A 20,094-nucleotide genomic window follows, 5' to 3' on the forward strand; every position below is an offset into this window, starting at 1 on the left:
CAGAACCAGCACTAAACCAAGTCAGATTCAGGTCTGCAGTTCAGCTTTACACCCAGGCACTGCAGCTGCCCACAACTTTCTCAGCACAGCAGAAAATGGGTATCATTTTCCAAATCCAATTTTTTCATCAATTACTTCATTGCTGATTCTTAAAAGCTGTAATAATGGAGGCCAGCTTGGCCTCCTCTGTTCTCTTGTCCCTTTGCCCAGCAAGGACAAACCATCTGGACCTCCAAACACTTTACTCCTGCCAGGATGCTCTGAGGATCAGTAGCCTTGGATTGTGCTCCCATCTGCAGGAACAAGCAGCTTCAGGAGGTCCAGGATTTGCACTGAACATTATTTTTGGGACTCCAAAGCCTGTGTATACAAAGACTGCTCCTAAGTATGCTTGCAAGGAAAAAAAAAAAAAAAAAACAAAACCTGCAAAAATGATGGGGTTTGGTACCACCACTTCTCTCAGCTCTGCTCCTCTCTCCAGCCCAGGTGGCTGCAGGACCAAGAGCAGAAATACCCAGAACCACTTCCAAAAACCCAGGAGCTCTCCAAGACAAGAAAACTCAGCAGAGCACATGCATTTTAATCCCCAAATTACAAAGCTCAAGCTCTTGGTTCTCAAGGTGGGATACTTCACACACAACTCTCCTGTCAAACGGCAGCCAGAACCAGTAAGTTTTTCCCTTTGGTAAGAAATGCACCATCAGCACTTTTTCTTTAGAAAGAAACTCAGTGTTTTCTGAGGGGAGCAGTGCCAGCTGATGGGGCTGCCTGCAGGGAACAACCCAGCATTCAGCTCCAGCTCATCCAGCCCAGGGCACAGGGCTGAAGAAGGGCAACCCTGCTCATCCTTCCAAAACACACCCCTGCCTACTTTGCCACAAAATAAAATCAAGAATGCAGGAATTTCCTGAGGCTTACTGGGTTTTCTACAATATAAAGTGTCTGCTTTTTTTTTTTTTTTTTTTTTCCAGATTTACTCCAAGAACAGAGCAGAGGCTGTGGATGCTCTGACCCACGGGTCGGGGTTTTCCACGGGACCTTTTCACGTCTGCAGTCACAACAACCACTTCAGTTTTGAATTGGCTGCTTTGGCAGCTTTTAAATAACCCAGGTTCTTAGGTTAACAGCCACTTGAAACACCAAAAAGCCTTCTACCTCCTTTTGCTTTCCTAAAACTTAGCAATCCCACCCACTGTGCCCATGCAAGCCAAGGGACAGCATCCTACAGGTGCCCAAAGCATTTCAGGTGCCTGAAGGTGAATCAGGATGTTCAGGTCAAGGTACATGAAGTAAAATTAGGATTATACACAGATATTCTCACACTAAGCCTTGTCCTCTATTGCAAAATCACTTTCTATTGTATTTCAAGCTCACCTGGCTCACAACTACATAATTAAAACATCCCTACTAGCAATAGAAAAGTTTTCCACTCCTTTTAAACAAACCGTTTATCCCCTTCCATCACCAGATCAGAAAGTCACCTGGGTCACAGACAGGCAGAGTATTGTATAAAGCCAGACACTTGCACAATTTTACTTTTATTCTTTCTGCAAACACCTTTTCAACATTCCCTGCAGCACTCCACAGGCACATCTAGTTATTAATGAATTCTAAAGGGCAAGGAAGGACCTTCTGCCTTCTGTATTTTACTCACATTTGTCATTCTCAACATTTATAATTTGACTTTTTTTTTTTTCTTTCCTTTTTACACTTTGATGCATACAAATGATGCACAAATGATGCTTGACTATTGTGACAGTAACTGTCCCTGAATAAAATGCTGGCATTTAAGCCTCTAATAATTCCATGGAAAGGCCATCACCAGTAGTTTCTATCACAGGCAAGTTAAGGGACACACTACATCTTAAGCTATCACCAGACCTAGTCACATCTTTAAAAAAATAGGGATGATCTTCAGGAACAGGTTGCTCCCACTTGAAAACATCTGCTAGTTTGAAGTAGCTGAGCCTCTGGGTGGCTGGTTACATGACAAATCCAAAGTCCCAAAACACTCCTAGCCTACAATCTTGGAAAGAATCCCATAAACAAAATTAATAGTGTTTAAGAAACAGTTGAAGAAAATTATACTGAAGAAATTTCCATCCCAACTTGCTCATTCCTTGGTGGGTGATGCACACAGCTAGGAGCACAAACTCAGGAGACCTCCTGGCCCAGTCACCTCAGACAATCCCAGCAACATTCCTGCTCCAAGCAAGATCATCTCAACCCTTCCCAGACATGAGCTTGAACTGCTCTAACTGGGTCCCAGGAGGATGAATCACAACCTGCCCAGCACAGAGCACCAGGAGGAGGTTTGGTATCTCCCTCCATCTCCCTGTATCTGCTCTGCAGCTTTCTCAAGATGTTCCCACCCTTTACATCCCCACGCCGTACAGAAAGATGACAAGCTTGGGAAAGGAGTGGGATGACAACAAAACAGAACCACCAACCCCCAGCTCCCTCCCAGATGAAAGAGCAAATTCCCTCCCCCACACAGATCTGCTCCAACCCACAGAGCTGAGCTCCAAACCCTTCCACTTTGTGGTCCCCATGGTCACCCCCCCAGGAGCCATCCTCCTCCTGATGGTACCTTACAAGCTGAGCATGGGCAGGAGACACCCCAAAAAAATCAATCCACAAACAGAATCAATCCACAAGGCAGCAGATCCCAAACCTTTTTGTCCACACTTCTCAGGACCCCCACCCAGCAGCAAGGATTGGAAGTCACCAAGCACTGAGTTGCTCTCTAACACAATCTGACCTTCCAGGCTACTCAGCAGAAAACCAAAATTACCAAAATCTCCACTTTATAGACAGAAAGCTGGAGCAGAAATTTTAGATCAAGATCACAAATTAGTTTGAACTCCAAATTCGTTTCAATACATCAAAACCAACCCACACTATGGCTTTGAGTAAGTTAAAACCATCTAAATACATAAATAAGTTTTAGAAAATACTCTGGACAACACATTTTGACATATTCCCAGCACATCACTAATTGCTAATAATTGTTCACATCTCCCCTGTCAACATATGTAAGAAAGGCTGTCCTTCAAAAGTCAGACTTTGTAGGTTTATGAAAATTGTCTCAATATTGTATTTTTTTGGTACATGATGGCAAACAGGGCTGTGACAAATGACAGGACCAGGTCTGAAATGAATCAGAAAAGCCTTCAGACACTACCAGCAAAAAATTCCACAGAACAAACTGCATTGCCAGCCAAAAGCTGTTGATCATCACAACCTTCAAAATCTCACAGGTAATCTGAAAACTGGGCTTTCATCTGAAAATTATACAAGAGGAGGAAATAAAGTCTTTTGTTTAAGAGCAGAGCCAGGAGGGGATTCAGGTTGCTAATCCTCTCAGAAAAGGAGGAGGAGGAACACTGGAAAAGGGACATTTTCCTTTAAAAACCAGGAGGTTCCTTATTAACTTGAGCACTGGGTAACACACCTTGTCAAGCATCCCTTAAGAGTTATAAACATATGAACAGAATCATAGGTGTTAGCAGCTGAATTTCTTTGTAATACAAACTGATAAAATTCTTTTGATGTGCAATATGAGCCCGTGAAGCTTTGCATTATTGAACTGAAAGGAGACGCTGGGAGCCAGGCTTAAAAGGAAAAAAAAATTAAGGCCAGTCTCAGTCAAGCACTGAGGACACTCATCTTTGATTTTCATACCTCCATCATAATATATTTGCATCCCTAATTACTTGGGTCTACCAGCTTTTCTAGACCCAAGCTGAGTGGCAGGGACAGGAGGGAGGCAGCTTTTGCCTTCCCTGCAGATTTCTGATGTCTCTGGCAGCTTGGAAACCCTAAAATTTTAAGCACCCTCCAACTGGACCCCCAGTGAAAGCAGCAAGCCTGGACCAGGGCTTTCCATGCCCACAGAAGAAAACACTGATCTGCAATTCACAGCCTGATGCAAGGCTTCAGATCTGCAAAGCTTTTAAGCAAACGCTCCAAATTATGCAATTAAACATGTTGACAAAGTTGCCAAGGCATTTAATCCACATAGAATGCAAATTAAATATTTAGATTTATTTTTTTTTTGGTCTAATGAAATAGCCATGGAAGTCTCCTTTGCTATTACCAAAACACAGGCCAGGCTGCTGACTTCTCAGGGAGGATGTTTAAAAACAGAATCCAGATTAAATTACCCTGCACAGGGATTCACTGCATTAATTCCAAGAGCAGAGTGGAGGTAACTCCTCCTTCCTGCAAAATTCCTCTTCTTTGTAACCAACTCATGGTGTGCACAAAAACCTGACAAAGGTGACACGTCCAAGTACTTCAGATATTATCATGTAATTAGATTCCATGCCTGTTTATTCAGCACAAATAAAAGTTTATCAATAACGTTTCAAATAAGTGAAGAGCCAAAACCTACAGACAAGAAGCAGCAGTATTACAACTGCTCCTGCCTACAGGAAATTTCACAGCTATTTTAGGATTGTCTGTACGCAGTTAAAGGCTTCCCCCAGATGACATCAAGTAAAAAAAAAAAGAAGAAAACCAAAAAAAACCCCACCAACCTTTGCTTATTCTTTCCCACTCTCTGAACGCTGGATCAAATACTACAGGCAAGCAGCAAAACACCCTTTTTATCACAGTTTTGCAGCAAGGATTTATATAACAGACAATTTAAAAGCCATTGTGACACAGGGAGTGTTAGTGCAATCAAAAGCAAGACACACACAGACTTCCCCCACTTCAGATTTTCAGTGCTCAGAAAATCCTTGGAGCTGGGAAACTCTTGGTTTGCTGCAGCATCCCCAGCACCCGAGTGCTCTGGGAGGCAGAAATCACCTTGGACCCATTAAGCAACCTGAAATAGTGTGTTCTCCAAGCTTCTTGTTAATATGAAGTTTTAATATTAAGTTTTTTAATTTGAAGGGCTTCCTCTCATGCAGGGTGATGAAGCTGCATGGATGGCCAAAAATGTGGGGAATGTTTTAGGATGGTTTATGAAGGGGTCTTTTTCCTGCTTCAAATGTCATTTCTGCTGCTGGTCAAACCAGAAGCAAACCAAACTCTCAGATATTTTTCATCACACTCTCCTGCTGACCATTCAAACCTTTCTCCCAGAAGGAAGAGACTCTTTCCTCAAACCCTGTTGTATTAATTACAAAAAAAAGGTGGTGAGCAGTGCAGGGAGCTGGGAGATGTCAAATTTAGGACTTCAACAACAGGGAATAAACGTAGCAAGGAATAAAGCTGAGCACATCGGGCACATTTTTAATCAAATTACTCTTGATTTCTCATTAAACCAAGGCTGGTTACCACTAAAGTGTCAGCTTCTGGATCCCTTTTGGGAAAGGGGACAGGAGGGGGGATTTCCCATGGGTCTTGCACAAGGAGTTCACGCTCGGAGGAAGCCAGGTTTTAACTCTTGCTCCTCCCAGCCCCAGGACCAGCCCTGTCCTCCCTGCCCACCCTCTGTTCTCAGTGCTCACCAAGCTGTCCTGCCCACTATTGACCCCACTATTTAACATTTTAAACACCACCAAAAAGAAAAAAAAAAAAACAAAGTGATGAAGGAATGAAACACCAAGCCCAGGGAAGGCTCACGAGCAGCGATCGATCCGGAGCTTCCTCACCGAGCATCAGAGTGTGAGAATTAATCAGAGTGACCAAAAAAGAGTGGGAACCACCCTTCAGAAACCACCTTAATTCATTTGCAAGCAAGGAGCTGCCTGGGTGTGGAGAGAGAGGGAGGGGAGCCAGGTACTCACAGCTCTTCATTTCAAAACACGAGGAGATTTAAATGATGAATGTTGCACCGGGGTGTTTGACTCTGCACAAAGGAACTGAAATTCCTCTGTAAAGGGAGAGGCTGGCACCTGCTCTCAACAGAAATATCTATTTATTCTAGAATGGAAATCCATCAGGAAGAGACAGCAGAACAGGTCCGTGAGACAAAAGCAAAGTTAAGAGGCTGCTGACCCTCTCTCCAGATCCATTTCCTGATGCTATCATGAGAGTGCTTCACAAAAAGCAGATTGGAAAAACCAAACCCTATTGAAGAAAGTCAGAACAAAAAGAGAGAAGACAACCAAGCAGGTAGAACCACCTCCTGAAATCACTATGAAGCACAAGATGTAGGATCTTCCTGCATTCCATCCATCTGCAGAGTGCTGCTATTTCCAGGAGTTACCCAAAACCCACCCAAAATAAAAGCACAAAAAGGACCCAGGGGTTGTAAAGCACAGAACTATCAGCATTACCTTGGGGTTTGGTTCAGATGTCATCGACTTCCCACTCCCTCAAGTGATGGGCAGGCAGAACCTTTCCAGAAGAACTCAAAAATACCTGGATCCCAGCAAAATACTCTCTTCCACTCTACTTTTCTACTTTTTTTTTTTATCTCTCCTTTTTCACTCTACCTGCAATGAGCAAGTACCCAAATTCAAAGAGATGGATCTTAAGGTTAGGAAAGACTTTTAGTGTTTTGGTTTGTTTTTTTTTCCTCTGGACTGATTTAAAAACTCATTTCTCCCATGCATGGGCTTTCTGCAGTGCTTTCCTGGCTTATTTTAGGAATAATTTGTCTTTGCTGCTACACAATGCAGGAGCTCTGCAACAGCCACAGCTCCAGCCCAACACTTCACATATGTCTTCATTCTAACTGAGCATTAAAATTTCCTCTGCTGGTGGGGATTCAAACAGAAGTGAAACAACTGCTTCTTTCACCATCCAAATTTTTTTTTTTTTCCTCCAAGTGTTTCATCTGCAGTGTGTCAAATATTGTGAGGGGTTTATTTTCCTGCTGGAATGGTACTGAACGGAATCAGATTATTCATCAGAAACGTGTGATGCCATCATTATTTCTGGCACTTGCCATATGTTCTCACTGCATCAATTCACTTCAGGGATCCCAAATTCAACACACTCTACACTACACACCACGAGGCTACCACTTCCAGATGCCTCTTCAGTTTCTGGACATTTCTACAGGTGGGGAACTGCCATCCATGCACACCCCAACACACCAAACCCTCCTCCAGACCCACCTCCCAGCCAACTTTCTTCCTACTGCAAAAATCCAGTCAATTTGACATTAGAAATTGCCATTTCTCTATCTGTCAGGGGTGCTCCAGAGGTTAAGTAAAGTTTGGAAGTGCTGAAAGATACTGGGAGGCAAGAAGCCAGGGCAGCAATGGGAAAAATTATTACTTCCTCCCAATTCACAGGACCTGATATTTACACTCCTACACACAAGTAGTTCATGCAAAGGAATATCAAGCCTATTTTTCAAATCAATACAGTTGCTAGAACAGAAGTAGCAATTAACAAGTTACATGGTTTAATATCTTCAATTAAAGGAAAATCCTTTGGTGAATTATGTCACATACTTAGAGATACAAACAGAATGATTAATGCTGGTGTCTGATTTAATTTCACTTCAGGATTTCTTCTCCTCCCTCTCCTCTTTGGTAACTAACATGTTAAACATGCACAAATGATCAGGAAATAAATGAAGAGGAGCAAAAAGGGACTTGTAAGCTCTTCTCAAGCACAGCAGAATGAAATAAATTTGAAAATCACTTCCAATAGACTGCCAGCTTCCAGAGGGGAAAGACAGATAAACCTGGGGTTTTTTTCTTTGTTTTTTTTTAATTGCATCAATGGTTCTCTTCCTTGCCTTGGGTTTAAGTTGATATTTAAAGAATCAACACCAATTTACCTGGAATATTTCTTAAAGATAGAAAAAAGCAAATAGGACAAGGCTTCCTTTTCAAGCTTGGTAAGTCAACAGCAGTGAAAGTTAACCCTGGGTCAGTACCACTATTCCAGAGGCATCCTGAAGCACCTTTCCCTGGTACCACCACCACCTTCCCCACCTGATCCTCAGTCTCATGCAGCTCAACCACACCTTGGAGCTGCTGCAACCCCCAAAAAAGCAGACACTGGACCTGAAGCCTTCCTTCCCTCCTCCTCAGACACCTCCCAACTCCTGCAGCTGAGGGTCCCCAGGAGATCCCAACCTGGACCAGCTCCTGGGTGATCCCAGCAGGGATGGACCCACCTGGTCGGTCCCGAACGACCCAGCGAGCCCCTGAGCCAGCTGCAGGCCAGCAGCCTGGAGATCTGTACAGGTGAACCATCAGGGATGGATCTCTGCAGCCCTCCTCCTCCTCCTCACGTTCTGCTTTTCTGGAACTCCAGGCAAGGCTCTCAGTCCATGGAGCAGGAAGGCGACGACCCAAGAAGTCACCAAGGTGACTCAAAGAGATTTAAGCAGCCTGAGCTCCACGTCACTGCCTCCCTGCCAGCCCCAGCAGACACTGCTCTGAGTGCTCCTGGGAGGTTTGGAGAACTATTAATTAACCATGAACATTCCAGGAGAGATGAATAATGAGCATCATTACAGGCATTTCACAGATGACTTCGAGAAGATCAAAAAGGTCCAAGTTATTTGCCCAGGGTACCAGTGGACACTGATGACAGAGTTGGCTTCCACCAGAGCAGCCTCTTATTTTCCCCACTGTAATAACCAACACCTGCCATTAAACCAAAACTATTACAGAAAATCAAAGTCGAGCCTCTTCCAACTGGCATGAGAGTTTACTATAAATCAGCCTTAACTGTTTACAAAAGAAATCAGATTGGAGAACTGTTTTTAAGTTGTGGATAGACACCCGAGTCTATCTACGAAGAATCTTGTAGCTAGAAGATAAAAGCCTGAGTTAAAACCACAAAAACATTCAACTAAAAAGAAGTGATCTTGCTCCAGTCTCCCTACTGCTTTCTGGCTCAGTCTTTGTTCAAGTTCTCAAGGAGCTTAGAGCAGGAACAGTCAATGAAAGCCCAAGGAGGCTTTTCCTATAACATCATATGAAAGGCAGAAGTCATTTCTTTAGTTATTGATACTGAGCTGTGTGAGTGGGGGAGTGCTGTGTGTAAAGGAACTCCCATTTCTCCTCTCTAGCACCTCTTGGGAAGAGGGGATGAATATTTGACAGAGCCTGCAAAGCTCGAGTTCTGTGAATCATCATTTTTCTCTCAGTTCTTTGTGTGCTACAGCAACACCCAGCAATCAGCACAGCTTAGACCAGATCAGGAACAAGGAGAAGCTTATTTTTCATGTGCCTTTGTCAGAAAACTGACACCAGAACTCGGGTCCTCCTTGCCACACACCAACACTCGTGCACGTACACTTCAGCATTCAGAAATTCTTGATGTGGCTCCAACAACAAATTCCTCAAAGTTCAATAGAAGTGAACCATAGCACACACACAGATGGGTAAGGTTCTTCCTAGTTTTTGACCAGTAGGTAACTTCTGCAATAAAAAATCAAATCAAAACCTTCATCTCAAAGCCCGTTTCCTCTCATTCCCCTCTGTACAAAACCACCAACTTAGCAGAAAAAGTTTTTTCCAAAGAAACACAGATGCAAGCCACCACCCAACCTGAAGCCATCCATCAAGATGATCACAGAGAAATATAACCAGAGGTCAAAATAAAACCAACAAACACTTGTAAACTGGATATATGTAACTTGGAATTAGCTGAAGCTGGAGCATGACACAGAAAAGCAGGTACTCATCTGGATTAGTTATCAATTTGATAACAGAATCAATAAAGTGCTCCCAGAAATCAAGCATCCTCTATGGCAGAGATCAAGCCCCTGTTCACTGAGAAGCAGAATGCTGTCCAGGGTCATTTCCTTCCACTTCTGAGAAGCCAAAAGGAGCCTTTTTATCAATCAGACAAAAGTGGGGAAGGAAACAATCCTGCTCTTGTAGAGCATTTGAAGGGCTGGGCAAAAAGGAGGCTCTGCTTCTGCATCCTCCATGATGCACACAGAGCTCTGCAACCAACAGCTTCACTCTCCAGGGGGGGAAAAAAAAAAAAAAAATAAAAATCACTTGGATACAGCAAACTCCCTCCCGGTTCACATTCTGGCTTCTCCTCATTTCCCAGCACAGGAACCTCTCCTGCCTGACCAAACCCTTCTGCTTCCAGCCCCCCAGTATCTGACCTCAGTGATTTGAAACCCCTGAAGATCTGCACGACAACTTTTTTTGTTCTTATTGCAGCCCCAAAAGACAATCCTGAGTTTAGAAATGTTTTTGGTTTTCCAGGCAGCCTGATCCCAGCAGCACAAGTGCTGTACCCTGGCTCCTCCGTACACCTCCAGCTCTCCCCAAGCCCTGATTATCAACCCCCTTCATTTGTCATCTGCTTAATGCAACTCCACAAAAAAAAAAACAAAACACTTTGATCCCTAGAAAACACCGAAAAAAATTTAAAAAAAATTTTAAAATTTAAAAAAATTTTTAAATTAAAAAAATTTTTAAAAAATTTTAAAAAAATTAAAAAAAAAAAAAATTAAAAAAAAATTAAGTGACGATTTCTTAGAGCCACTTGGACAGGAGGAAACCAAAGCACACGTAAGCCATTCAGTGTTGCAGTTCAGCTGCTGGGTGTGACTTATTTACCCTCCCTATTTGAAGCTCCCAGCATCTGCCAAGCAGAGCCCCTGAACCATCTCCCTCCAGCAGGGGCCAAAGTCAACACGGGAGTGGGGAGCCAAGAGTTCGGCTCTTCCAGCAGCTTCCCTGCAAGGAATGTTTGTGTTGGTTCATTTACCAGGGCCTTAAAACAACACACCCAAATAAACCAACCCAACAAACAGCCCAGAAATATTAGAAATAGCTCGGAGGCTTCTGAGAGCCAAGTATTTTGTGGGTCGGTCATTCCCAGTTCCAGTGGGAAGCAGGTTCAGGTTACTCCAAGACATCTCTCTGCCCTCCCTTTGGATGAAGCAAAGATTTAAGCAGCCCAGGAATATTCCTGTTTCTCAGCCTCATTAAAATGCCAAAGATGGGGGAGTATTTTGTTTGGATTTTTCTTTGAAATGTATATACTTAATGAAAGCCTGTGTCGGGAAGGGCTTGGAATATATTGTCTTAATGATATGGAGCATGTAAATAAACAGCATAGTAAAATCTCCATTGATAAAGTTACAAGTGTAACTTTCAATAAAATAATTTGAATTTGATTTATATGCTGACAACATCTCAGATAGCTCATGAAACCCAGTTATTGACAACCTTGACTTATGAATTATCAATGCAAGCCATTTAATTTTCTTTTACTGCTCATTACATGTATAAACCATGAATGCCAGGAAGCTGGGACTGACATTTGTGAATTCTTGGAGTGGTGGACCATTATTATCAAGAGACATTCCAGGGAAGAGCCAGGACAGATGGATTTGTTATCACCATTTAAAATCCAACACTTTCGCAGGAACATGAGAATAACTTAAGAGTGGGAAGTGAGTAGTGAAAGCTTCAGACACTCTGGTCCTGTTTTCATTTTTCAAGAGAATGAATGGTAATTTCCCATTAACATGAGAGATCTGTTCTCTCACTGCTGTAATGCCATCAGCTCTCTGAACAGAGGGAGTAACCTTATCAAAGCAAGACACTGCACCTTACAGCCTGACTTACACTGAGACCATCTGGACAAAACGTCCAGACAAGAGCTTGAAGAAAAAAAAAAAAAAAAGAAAAAAATATCTTGAAAAAAATTGCCAGACAGGATTACACAAAATGATCTGTTGGACATGGTAGAGACAGCCAGAAAACCTTTGAAAGGAGACAGAGGGTAGGAAACACATATCCTTTGGGGATGCACATGAGTTACCTCTTTGAATAACATTTTCAGTTACAGAACCCAAGAGCAGGCCATGGACTGCAGGTTAAAGGAAGCTCTTGGTTCTAAAGCATCTTAGGGGCCATTAAAGGATCAAGTCCCCACTTACCATAAAACCTGATTTCCAACCCCCAGACTTGCCAGCCCATCTTTAGCAGCTCTTTTTTCTAAGCAAAACCAGCAACCCCCAACACAAAAGCTGTGCCACTGCCTCTTCTTACCAACCTGAATACTCAGAATACTCAGACCTTGGTTTTCTTGCTCATTTTTACCTCCATTTCCCCAACACCAATCAGCAGTGGCTCCAGCTGCTAAGTAAAAAAACCCCAGATCTTAGACTTGATGAGCCAGGGTGGCTTTCATCCTTTACCTGTCAAAGCAGATGCACTTGCACAGATAAACCAGTGCTCATAGTTCATTTCCCATCTGCCTTTCCCACTGAGGAGTCCACACAAAGTCAGCTGAACTTTCCACTCCTCCCCCTGACAGCTTAATTACTGTCTCGAATTTGGAGCAAGCCATGACAACTTTGCATTTGTTTCCACATTTCATTTTTATGACACTCCAACATCTGCAGAGGATGCTGTAATTAAAAATTAATAAAAGCACGGGTAAAAAAAAAAAAAAAAACAAAAAAAACCTGGATGCAATCAGCTGATTTGTCTGAAGAAAATGGATTACACAGCAAAGGAGCAAGCATGGATGCTCTTCAGTGAGACCAAGTAGTCAAGCAGCCAACTTTAAAGTCCTGAATTACACACGTTACTGCAATTTTTTAAAAAAATAAAGGTTGAGAAAAGCAGAGCAGACATTGTCCTGTTTGTAACTCTTCCTTTGTTCTAAAACCCCCAGGGTACAGCAGTTCAGACTCCCATCCCTAGCCTCCCATCCTCGTTCTTCATCCCGGGTCTGCAGACTGGGCAGACCAAAAAGAAAGAAAATCCCCTGCATTTAACAGCACCCAGTTAGCACAACTACTGATGTTACATTTGGCTGTCCCCACAGCCTGGCTGGAAGTTTACTCTGTGTTGGACTGGGAATACCATCAGACTAATGAGATAAGCAGAAGGCATCCATCCTTGCAGCATTCCCATTTACAAGTGACCTACGCTGCAAGCCAGAAGTGCAAAACCTCCTCCTCAAGAACAGGATGTCCAGCTTTTAATCTCCTTCTGAAGTATAACTAAGAAATCAGTGCATGGGAAGGAAGTCAAGCCCATCAAGCTGAAGACAGCCTGATACCTCCTGGCTTTCAACCTCAGCCCTGCTGGAAAACTTCATTTTTAGCCCTGGTGACACTCGGCAGCACTCCTGAGCATCCTCAGAGATGCTCTACAAAGGGACTGGGCTGAAACAAACAGCTCCACATTTGGAGCTTGCATCAGCAACAAACTCAGCAATGCAAATTATCTTCCTCAAATTCAAGAGCCTGCAGAGGGAGAAGTCACTGTGCCTGCTGCCAGCAGCTGCTTCCCCTATGGCTGTGACCGCCAGCAGGCACTGCCAGCAGAAGCAGCTTTCTTACAAAAAGCTCTGCAGTTAAAAACCAAGTTGTAGGCTCTTCCCCCTGGAGAGAGGGAGAACTTTAGACGATCACCCTTCAAGAGGAAGAAGAAAAGAAAACCCCCAGCACTGCAGATCACTCTGAGCAATGCTGGGGTTGAATTCCATCACTTCTCTGCTCAGCATCTCCTCCTGCAGCCCAGCTCAACCCCCAGATTCCAGCCCAGCTCAAGGGCTGATGGTGCAGGACTGCCTGATGGATCCTCTCCTCATCACCACGAGCTTCCCTCTCAGTGTTGATTCCTGCTGCAGGATACACAACCATCTCAAGTTTAATATTAGTTTGGACTTTCCTGGATTTCACAATAAACTCAAAATAGAACGAACAGAAAATTCTTTCCTCAAGAGGTTTCGGTTCTCTCTTTCTGAAAACTGAGTCAATGACTTCTGACAAAACTGGTCCTTGTCTGACACATTCAGATCTCCCAGAGCAGATGCTTTGAAGCTCAACTTCTTATTTTTGAAAGTCAAAGATCAATTTACCATTAACTTTACAAACCACATGGAGGAAACCACACTTGGAAAGGACATTTCATAGACCACACTGTGAATAATATGAAGCAGTTTCTATCTATGGCTTCAAATAAGATTTTATTTTGTAATGTAAATATTTTAAGCACTGGTCACAGCTGTGTGGCCTGGAAATTGAGGCTCTCTCTTACATGGACACATCTGCAGAGATGCAAAGCTTGAGTAACCAGTGCCAGAGAGATTACAAATGAACTTACTTCTTTACAAAGAAATGACACCTGCTTGGTCTAAAAAATGTGTTCCTTAAACATTATGGCTTTGTTTCTCCTCAGAAGAGTGATGGACTGAGTCAGCAAAATGCCAAGAAATCCTCTTCATTTCTGGCATCAGTCAAGGTTAAGATGAAGTCAGCTACAGCAGCTTCCCCCAGAGCTCTGGGAGTTTTCCGCTTTTGAGTAATACCCACACAGATCATCACCTTTCCTTCATGCCTGAGCCTCCTTTTGAAAACAGACACATTAAAAAAAAAAAAAAAAAAAATAGAGACAGCCATATCATGAACTTACAGGTGACTCAGCTTTGCAAAACTGTCACCTTCCAAGCACTCAATGGGGAAAACGTGCAGAGCCTGTCAGCTCATCTTAAACCTCATCCACCACCAGCAGAACGGGGAAGTCTGCTTTAAAAGCAGCCACTTAGCAGCCATTTTCCTTCACAACCTCCAGCAAAGGAAAAGAAGACGAGGTCTCTAAAGTGAAGCTTCCAAGCAGGAGATCCTGACAGAGCCCTGGCTCTCCCAATTAAAAAAATCTCTGCTACACAATGGCCCCAGCCCGATGCCGCCGCTACGGCTTTTCATTCCGGGTATTGTCAGCTAATAATAGCCCTGCCGAGCCCCCCCGACCCCGTGCTGCCTGCATTGTGTGCTCTCACTATCCACCTCCCCACCAGAGAGTTATTTAAAGTGTAAACCAAGCAAGTTTCTCTTTGAATGTCAGCCCCACATGGGAAGTCGGAGCGAACGCCAGCTCCCGAGAGCGCGGGATTTGGAGAATCCCCACTACCCGAGCAGTGCAGAGGGGATCTGGGTGTATTTAAAAATAGGAGTCAAGGAAATGACTTGCTAAGGTCTGGACACAACACCCATGTCCTTAAACCAGCCCCTTTCCAGGAAGAGCTGACTGCTGCTACATCCAGCATCATCTCCAACCTGGGCAGGGTTTTAAAGAGCATCTGTGATGGAGAGAGGCAGAGATGGGATGCTGGGCAGTGAAGTGTCCTCAGACCCCCAATACAACCCCCAATAAAAACCAATAAAAAAGAGAAGGTTTGTACAAGTGCAAAACTCCCTCTGGTTCATCCCTGTGCCATGGAAGATGATGGGGATTCAGTGGATCAGGGAAAACCACACAGCACATCAGTCACAAAAGCTGAAACCAGAAGCCATGGCTGTTCCCCTGCTTTCCAAGAGCAAAACCAGTGGGCACACAGTGGAAATGAAAGCTGTTGTCTAGGGATACTGCACACATCCCAGCACAGCCTCCTAATTACTTACAAAGTGACACTCCATTCACAAAATAAAGCAATGTACTCAGGTTATTTCTAGAAACATTAATTTTTTGGATTCGTAATGGACACAGAAATAAAAAGTGGGGGAAAAAACCCCCAAGGAGCCCCATCACAGCCTCATGTGCAAAAACCCAAAGCAGAATTTATCCTTCTATCTGGAGCCCTGTGGAGCCAAAAGCTCCTCCCAGCTCCAGGCTGGGTCCAGAGGAGCAGAAAAGTGATTCATCCACCCACTCTCCATCCAGGCTCCTGCTTCTCCTCCAGAGCTGCCAGGAGGATTCAGAGCCCACCACCTTTGGCAGTGCAATATCCATCAGGGAGAGACAGGAGCCACTCCCAGCTCTTCCAAGAGTGGGAACATTTGGTGACATTTCAGTTGTTGCAAACAGGGGATGAATTGGAATCGGGACCCAAAAAAGATGAAGGTTGACTCATCCACACTGACTTCTCGCTCATTAAAACAGATTTTACTTATTCCCAATTTGCAGATTGCCAAGTCTGAACATTATATTAAAGGAAATATAATTGAGGGAGCCTTTTGCAAGCAAAGAAAAAAAAGCCAGTCCCCAGAAGTGACCTCATGGATACAGAATCAGAGATTGATACCCAGCCCTCTTCCCCTGACTGTGTTCACTGGACCTCTCCCTTCATCCCAGAACAACTGTGCCAACAGGAAAAAACTGAAATTCACCTCTGTCCAAACCAAGATGACAGTAATTAAGCCATAAACAAGTCACTCAGCTTGATAAAAATGAGTTCAAGCCCTGAGCCTGCAGCATTCAGGAGCATTTTGAAGCCTTTCTAGGAAGGAATCACCACTTGCTGTTAAGGGGAACTGATGTACAAATAACCTGGATCTTGCTGAGCCATCAGCTGCACCTAGCTGAGCAAAAGAACTAAAATTAAACCTCTCCAAAAGCCCACACTGGAAAGTGAATAGTAGCTGTATAAAAATATTAACTTAGGCAATGAAAGAAACACAGTCTCCACTCTTAGTTTATTTAGACTAACCACGTTATTAACCAATTTGCCATTAGTAATAATAACCATTCCCACTGTCACCACCATGCAGAGAACATCCAGTCTGTAAAACACGTTAATATGGACAAGTTCACCTCAAACCAAGCTAAGGCACAGAGAAAATTAAATTTTAAGTCCACCCTAATGCTGGACCCCAAGAGTTTGCCACGACGAGCATTTCCCGCTTGCTCTGCCACCCAGAGAAATCTGCCATGTTCACAAACTTTTCTCCTATTTAACCCAAAACTCCACACAAACTCTGAGTTCAGCTTCAGTAGGAACAGGGATGATTTGCTTCAGCACAAGGAATTTCTCACAGACCCAAGAAAGCATCAACAAAACCACAGTACAAGCAGCAGAGAAATTGGCATCTCTTTCAGTCTTCTCAACTGGCTTCTCCTCTTGGCAGCTTAAAGATTTAAAAATTTTAAGATATAAATTTGACCTCTAGGACTGGCAATTTAGTGTCTTTGGCAGCACTGAAGCTCACATAAGCCTTTAACTCCTAAAAATAAATCTTAAAGCAAACATTCATTCAAGACTCAATCCCAGTGGAGCAAAAAGAACTTTGGAAGAATCATAAAAAAACTGGCACTTAAAAATAGCAAACCTGTTTATTTGTGCTAGGAAATTTAGGGGGAGTGTTTATTTCCTACTTATTACTCAAATCATTTCCCAATGGCAGAAGTCAGGGAGGAAGAAGGGAGGAAGGAGTCAAGAGGGGATCCCTACAGACACATTTCAGCTTCCTGAAACTCCAACCCAAGGCTGCAGGAACCTGGACTCATTCATGGAGCTGCTTTGGGCTCTTCTTTACAGTAAAGTCCATTTTTATTTGAGCTCCGTTCCCACTTTGACCAGAAGAGCCTCTTGTCTGGTTGAAAACAAAGCTGGGATTTGTCATTCCAACGTCTCCAAGAAACCCAACAAGAATAAAATAATTAAAAAAAAAAAAGGCAACTCCCCCTGCATATACAGCTATGCAATTATCTCCTCTGTCTGAGCAACTTCTCTTAAAAGGAAGAGGCAGATCCTTTCCAGCCAACACAGCCAGACAGAAAAAAATTCAGTGTTCTCTCTCAACATGTTTCAAGATGTGTAACTGAATCCCATAAATCTCACTGGAGACCTTGATTTAGGTCAGGCTGAGTAATACACAACCCTTTCATCTTTTTACCTACTTTCAGTCTCCTGGGAACACAAGGCCATTCAAACTGTGCAAGATCTGCTGAAACACCAAACCAGTTCAAATGCTAATCCAGACTGAATGTTCTTCCCAAAGGTGTGAAGATATTTGAAAGGAAAACCGATGGAATTTTGCAGAGGTAAGAAAGTGAATGGTGATCACATGGATGTTATAAATACACGTGCACACCCACAGTTATACCCAGAAATAATTTGCTTTATTTAGCTTCAAAGTAGACAAGGAATAACATCTCTAAGGCTTCAAATATGCTGCAGGAAGTTTCAGAATCAGAGAACTCTGAGTTCCCCCAAAGTCAGAGGTATTTCAGCCACTCCTGGCACTGGGGGGTGCTCATCCATCCTCCAGTTTTCCAGGTTTTTTGTTTTTTTTTTTTTTTTTCATTTCTGTAGCACGACTCATAGAAGTTCACAAGAGCCAAAAAAAGAAAAGCAAAAAAAAAAAAAAAGAAACAGAACAACAAGTATCCAGAGTTTTAAGACATTCAGCTCCAGGGGGAAAACACAAGAGCACAATTTCATTCATAGCAAGTGAAGTTTCCATCCAAACATCATTACTGTATCCTGTGACCTTTGTAGTGCTGCTTTTTTCCTCCCTCCATAGAGCACAGAAAACCCTTTCCCCCTCCCTTTTCCAGCTGCACACTTTTAAGTCCTTTACTGGCAAAGCCTTTTGTTCATATTTCAGCATCTTTTGGCAGTGCTGGAGTCCTCCCCATGGAGCTGGGACACAGAGGGTACAACCAGCAGAAATACTGCTGGGCTACCCTTTTTTTTTTTTTTTTTTTTTAAAGGATAAATGGGATGAAGAGAGCTCCCTGCTTCAGCAGAAAACTTAGGAAGAGTTCTTTTCATTAACAAGACCAAAGCAAGACCAGGCTCCTTTCCAAACCCACTTCAGAGATAATTTATTAAATTTATGAAGAATTGGTTATCGAACACAGGGGAAAAACCTCCACTGGCCTTCAGAGTTCTGTCCTTCTGCAGTCCATAAAACATCTCTGTGCTATGGTTTGTCACTACCATTCAGTAATTTATTCACTCTACACATTAAAAAAAAAGTAAGAAATAAATTCTTTTCACAGTAAAAACGGCTGCTTCCTATTTACATCTTTTCTGTCCTGAGCTTTCAAAGCACTTCATGTGCATCAGACAGGACTCTTCAAAACACACCTGTAAAAGAGTCCCTAGGAGTGAATTTACATCTGCTGAGGACCAAAAAAATTGCAATAAATAAAATCAGTGAACCCTATCACTGAATTCACCAACTGCTTTGGCCAGGAAAGCAACCTGGAGGGCAGCAGGGCAGCATCTCAGTGAATTTCACTGCCTGTGTGTCCAAATCCTGCTCTAAAAAGGTCCTGACACAGCTGTGGGTTTCCAAGAAGGTGGAACAGCAGTGTTTTTTCACTTCATTAGTGCTCAGGACTGCCTGGCTGGTTATTCATGGTGCCATCTCCAGCCCTGGGGGAAGCGAACCCATCGCACTTGGGATTTCCAAGTAAAACATTTATTCACTGTGTAGCATTTCTTCAGGTTTTAATAACAAAAAACTGATAAAGAAACGTGTGAATAACTCCTGGGTTTTTTTTCCTAAAATCAAGAGCATCCACAAAAGAGGTTTGGATATCAGGTGCTCTTAACCTGCAAAAAGCAAAGGATTTTGTGGGAATTTCCACTTCACAAATTAAGTGCTAACGAGCAGGAGCATCCTCAAAGAGCACATGAATAGCTCATCTATCCCACCTCATCCAACAGGCACCTTAAAAATGCCCCCAAAAAAGGCAGAACCACACTTAATACATCACAGCCTTGAAAATTCCTTAAAATTGTCCTGCAATTTTTTAAAAAAATCCTCCTTCAGGTTTGATGCCTCGACCCAGTGATCTTAGAGGCTTTTTGCAATCCTGGTGATTCTGAGATCACTCCCTCCCCCTGCTGAGAAGGGAACAAGGGCATCAATTAATGCCTAAACATAAAGGTTGACACAGGGACACTGCAATCCCTCCCCCCTTTCATTTCAACCACTAAACCACCAAAGAAAAATTGCTGTGAAGGACTTGAACCAAACCTGGGGTTCCCCCCTTGATTTCTCACCAGGAAGCCTCCACCAGCAGCAGCCAGAATTGGGTTTTATTATTGCAATATTCAGGCAGGCTCTGAACAAAGCTGAAGGGGATGGTGATGGAAACATCAGAATTCAGCACCTTACCTGCAGAACCATCCTCACAATTCCTACAAGCCCTGGAACAGAAGGGATGGGAAGCAGGGAGGGTGAGAAGCTGAAGAGCATCCCATCCATCAGCACCAAGACCCAAACCCCAAATGCCTGGGAAAGGGGTGGGGGGGGACCCTTCCAGGCTTGTTCCAGCAATAGCTTCAAGCCCTGAATTCTCCTTTACTGCCAGGGACAGTGATGAAAAACCAGAGGAAATAGAAAAAAAAAATTCATCTTTCTAAAATAGGTATTTGTAGAACAAGCCCAAGTTTGTGCTGCTGATCATCCCCTGCCTTTTCAGGTAGGAAATCAAAGCTCCAGCAAAAAAACCACATGGATTGGCCTTGTAGGAACCCCCCAGAGGCACAGGACTGGTT

General features: G+C 43.3%; 1 protein-coding gene across 6 annotated transcripts in view; it reads right to left on the bottom strand.

Moving 5' to 3' along the window:
- The window catches only part of SRGAP2 (SLIT-ROBO Rho GTPase activating protein 2), an 87,884-nt gene that overhangs the window by 59,516 nt on the left and 8,274 nt on the right, over positions 1-20,094 (bottom strand). Inside the window, exon 1 of one of the 6 annotated variants that reach the window (XM_071768731.1) lies at positions 8,036-8,209. The exons of 3 other annotated variants lie outside the window; for them this stretch is intronic. In XM_071768731.1, the coding sequence (XP_071624832.1) occupies positions 8,036-8,114 (79 nt within the window). In that variant the 5' untranslated portion in view covers positions 8,115-8,209. Of the gene's footprint in view, positions 1-8,035; positions 8,210-20,094 lie in introns of those variants that run through there. 2 more of the 6 variants (XM_071768727.1, XM_071768732.1) reach the window with 2 other exon arrangements.

This window comes from Heliangelus exortis, chromosome 25, assembly GCF_036169615.1.
Source record: "Heliangelus exortis chromosome 25, bHelExo1.hap1, whole genome shotgun sequence".
Lineage (NCBI taxonomy): Eukaryota > Metazoa > Chordata > Aves > Apodiformes > Trochilidae > Heliangelus > Heliangelus exortis.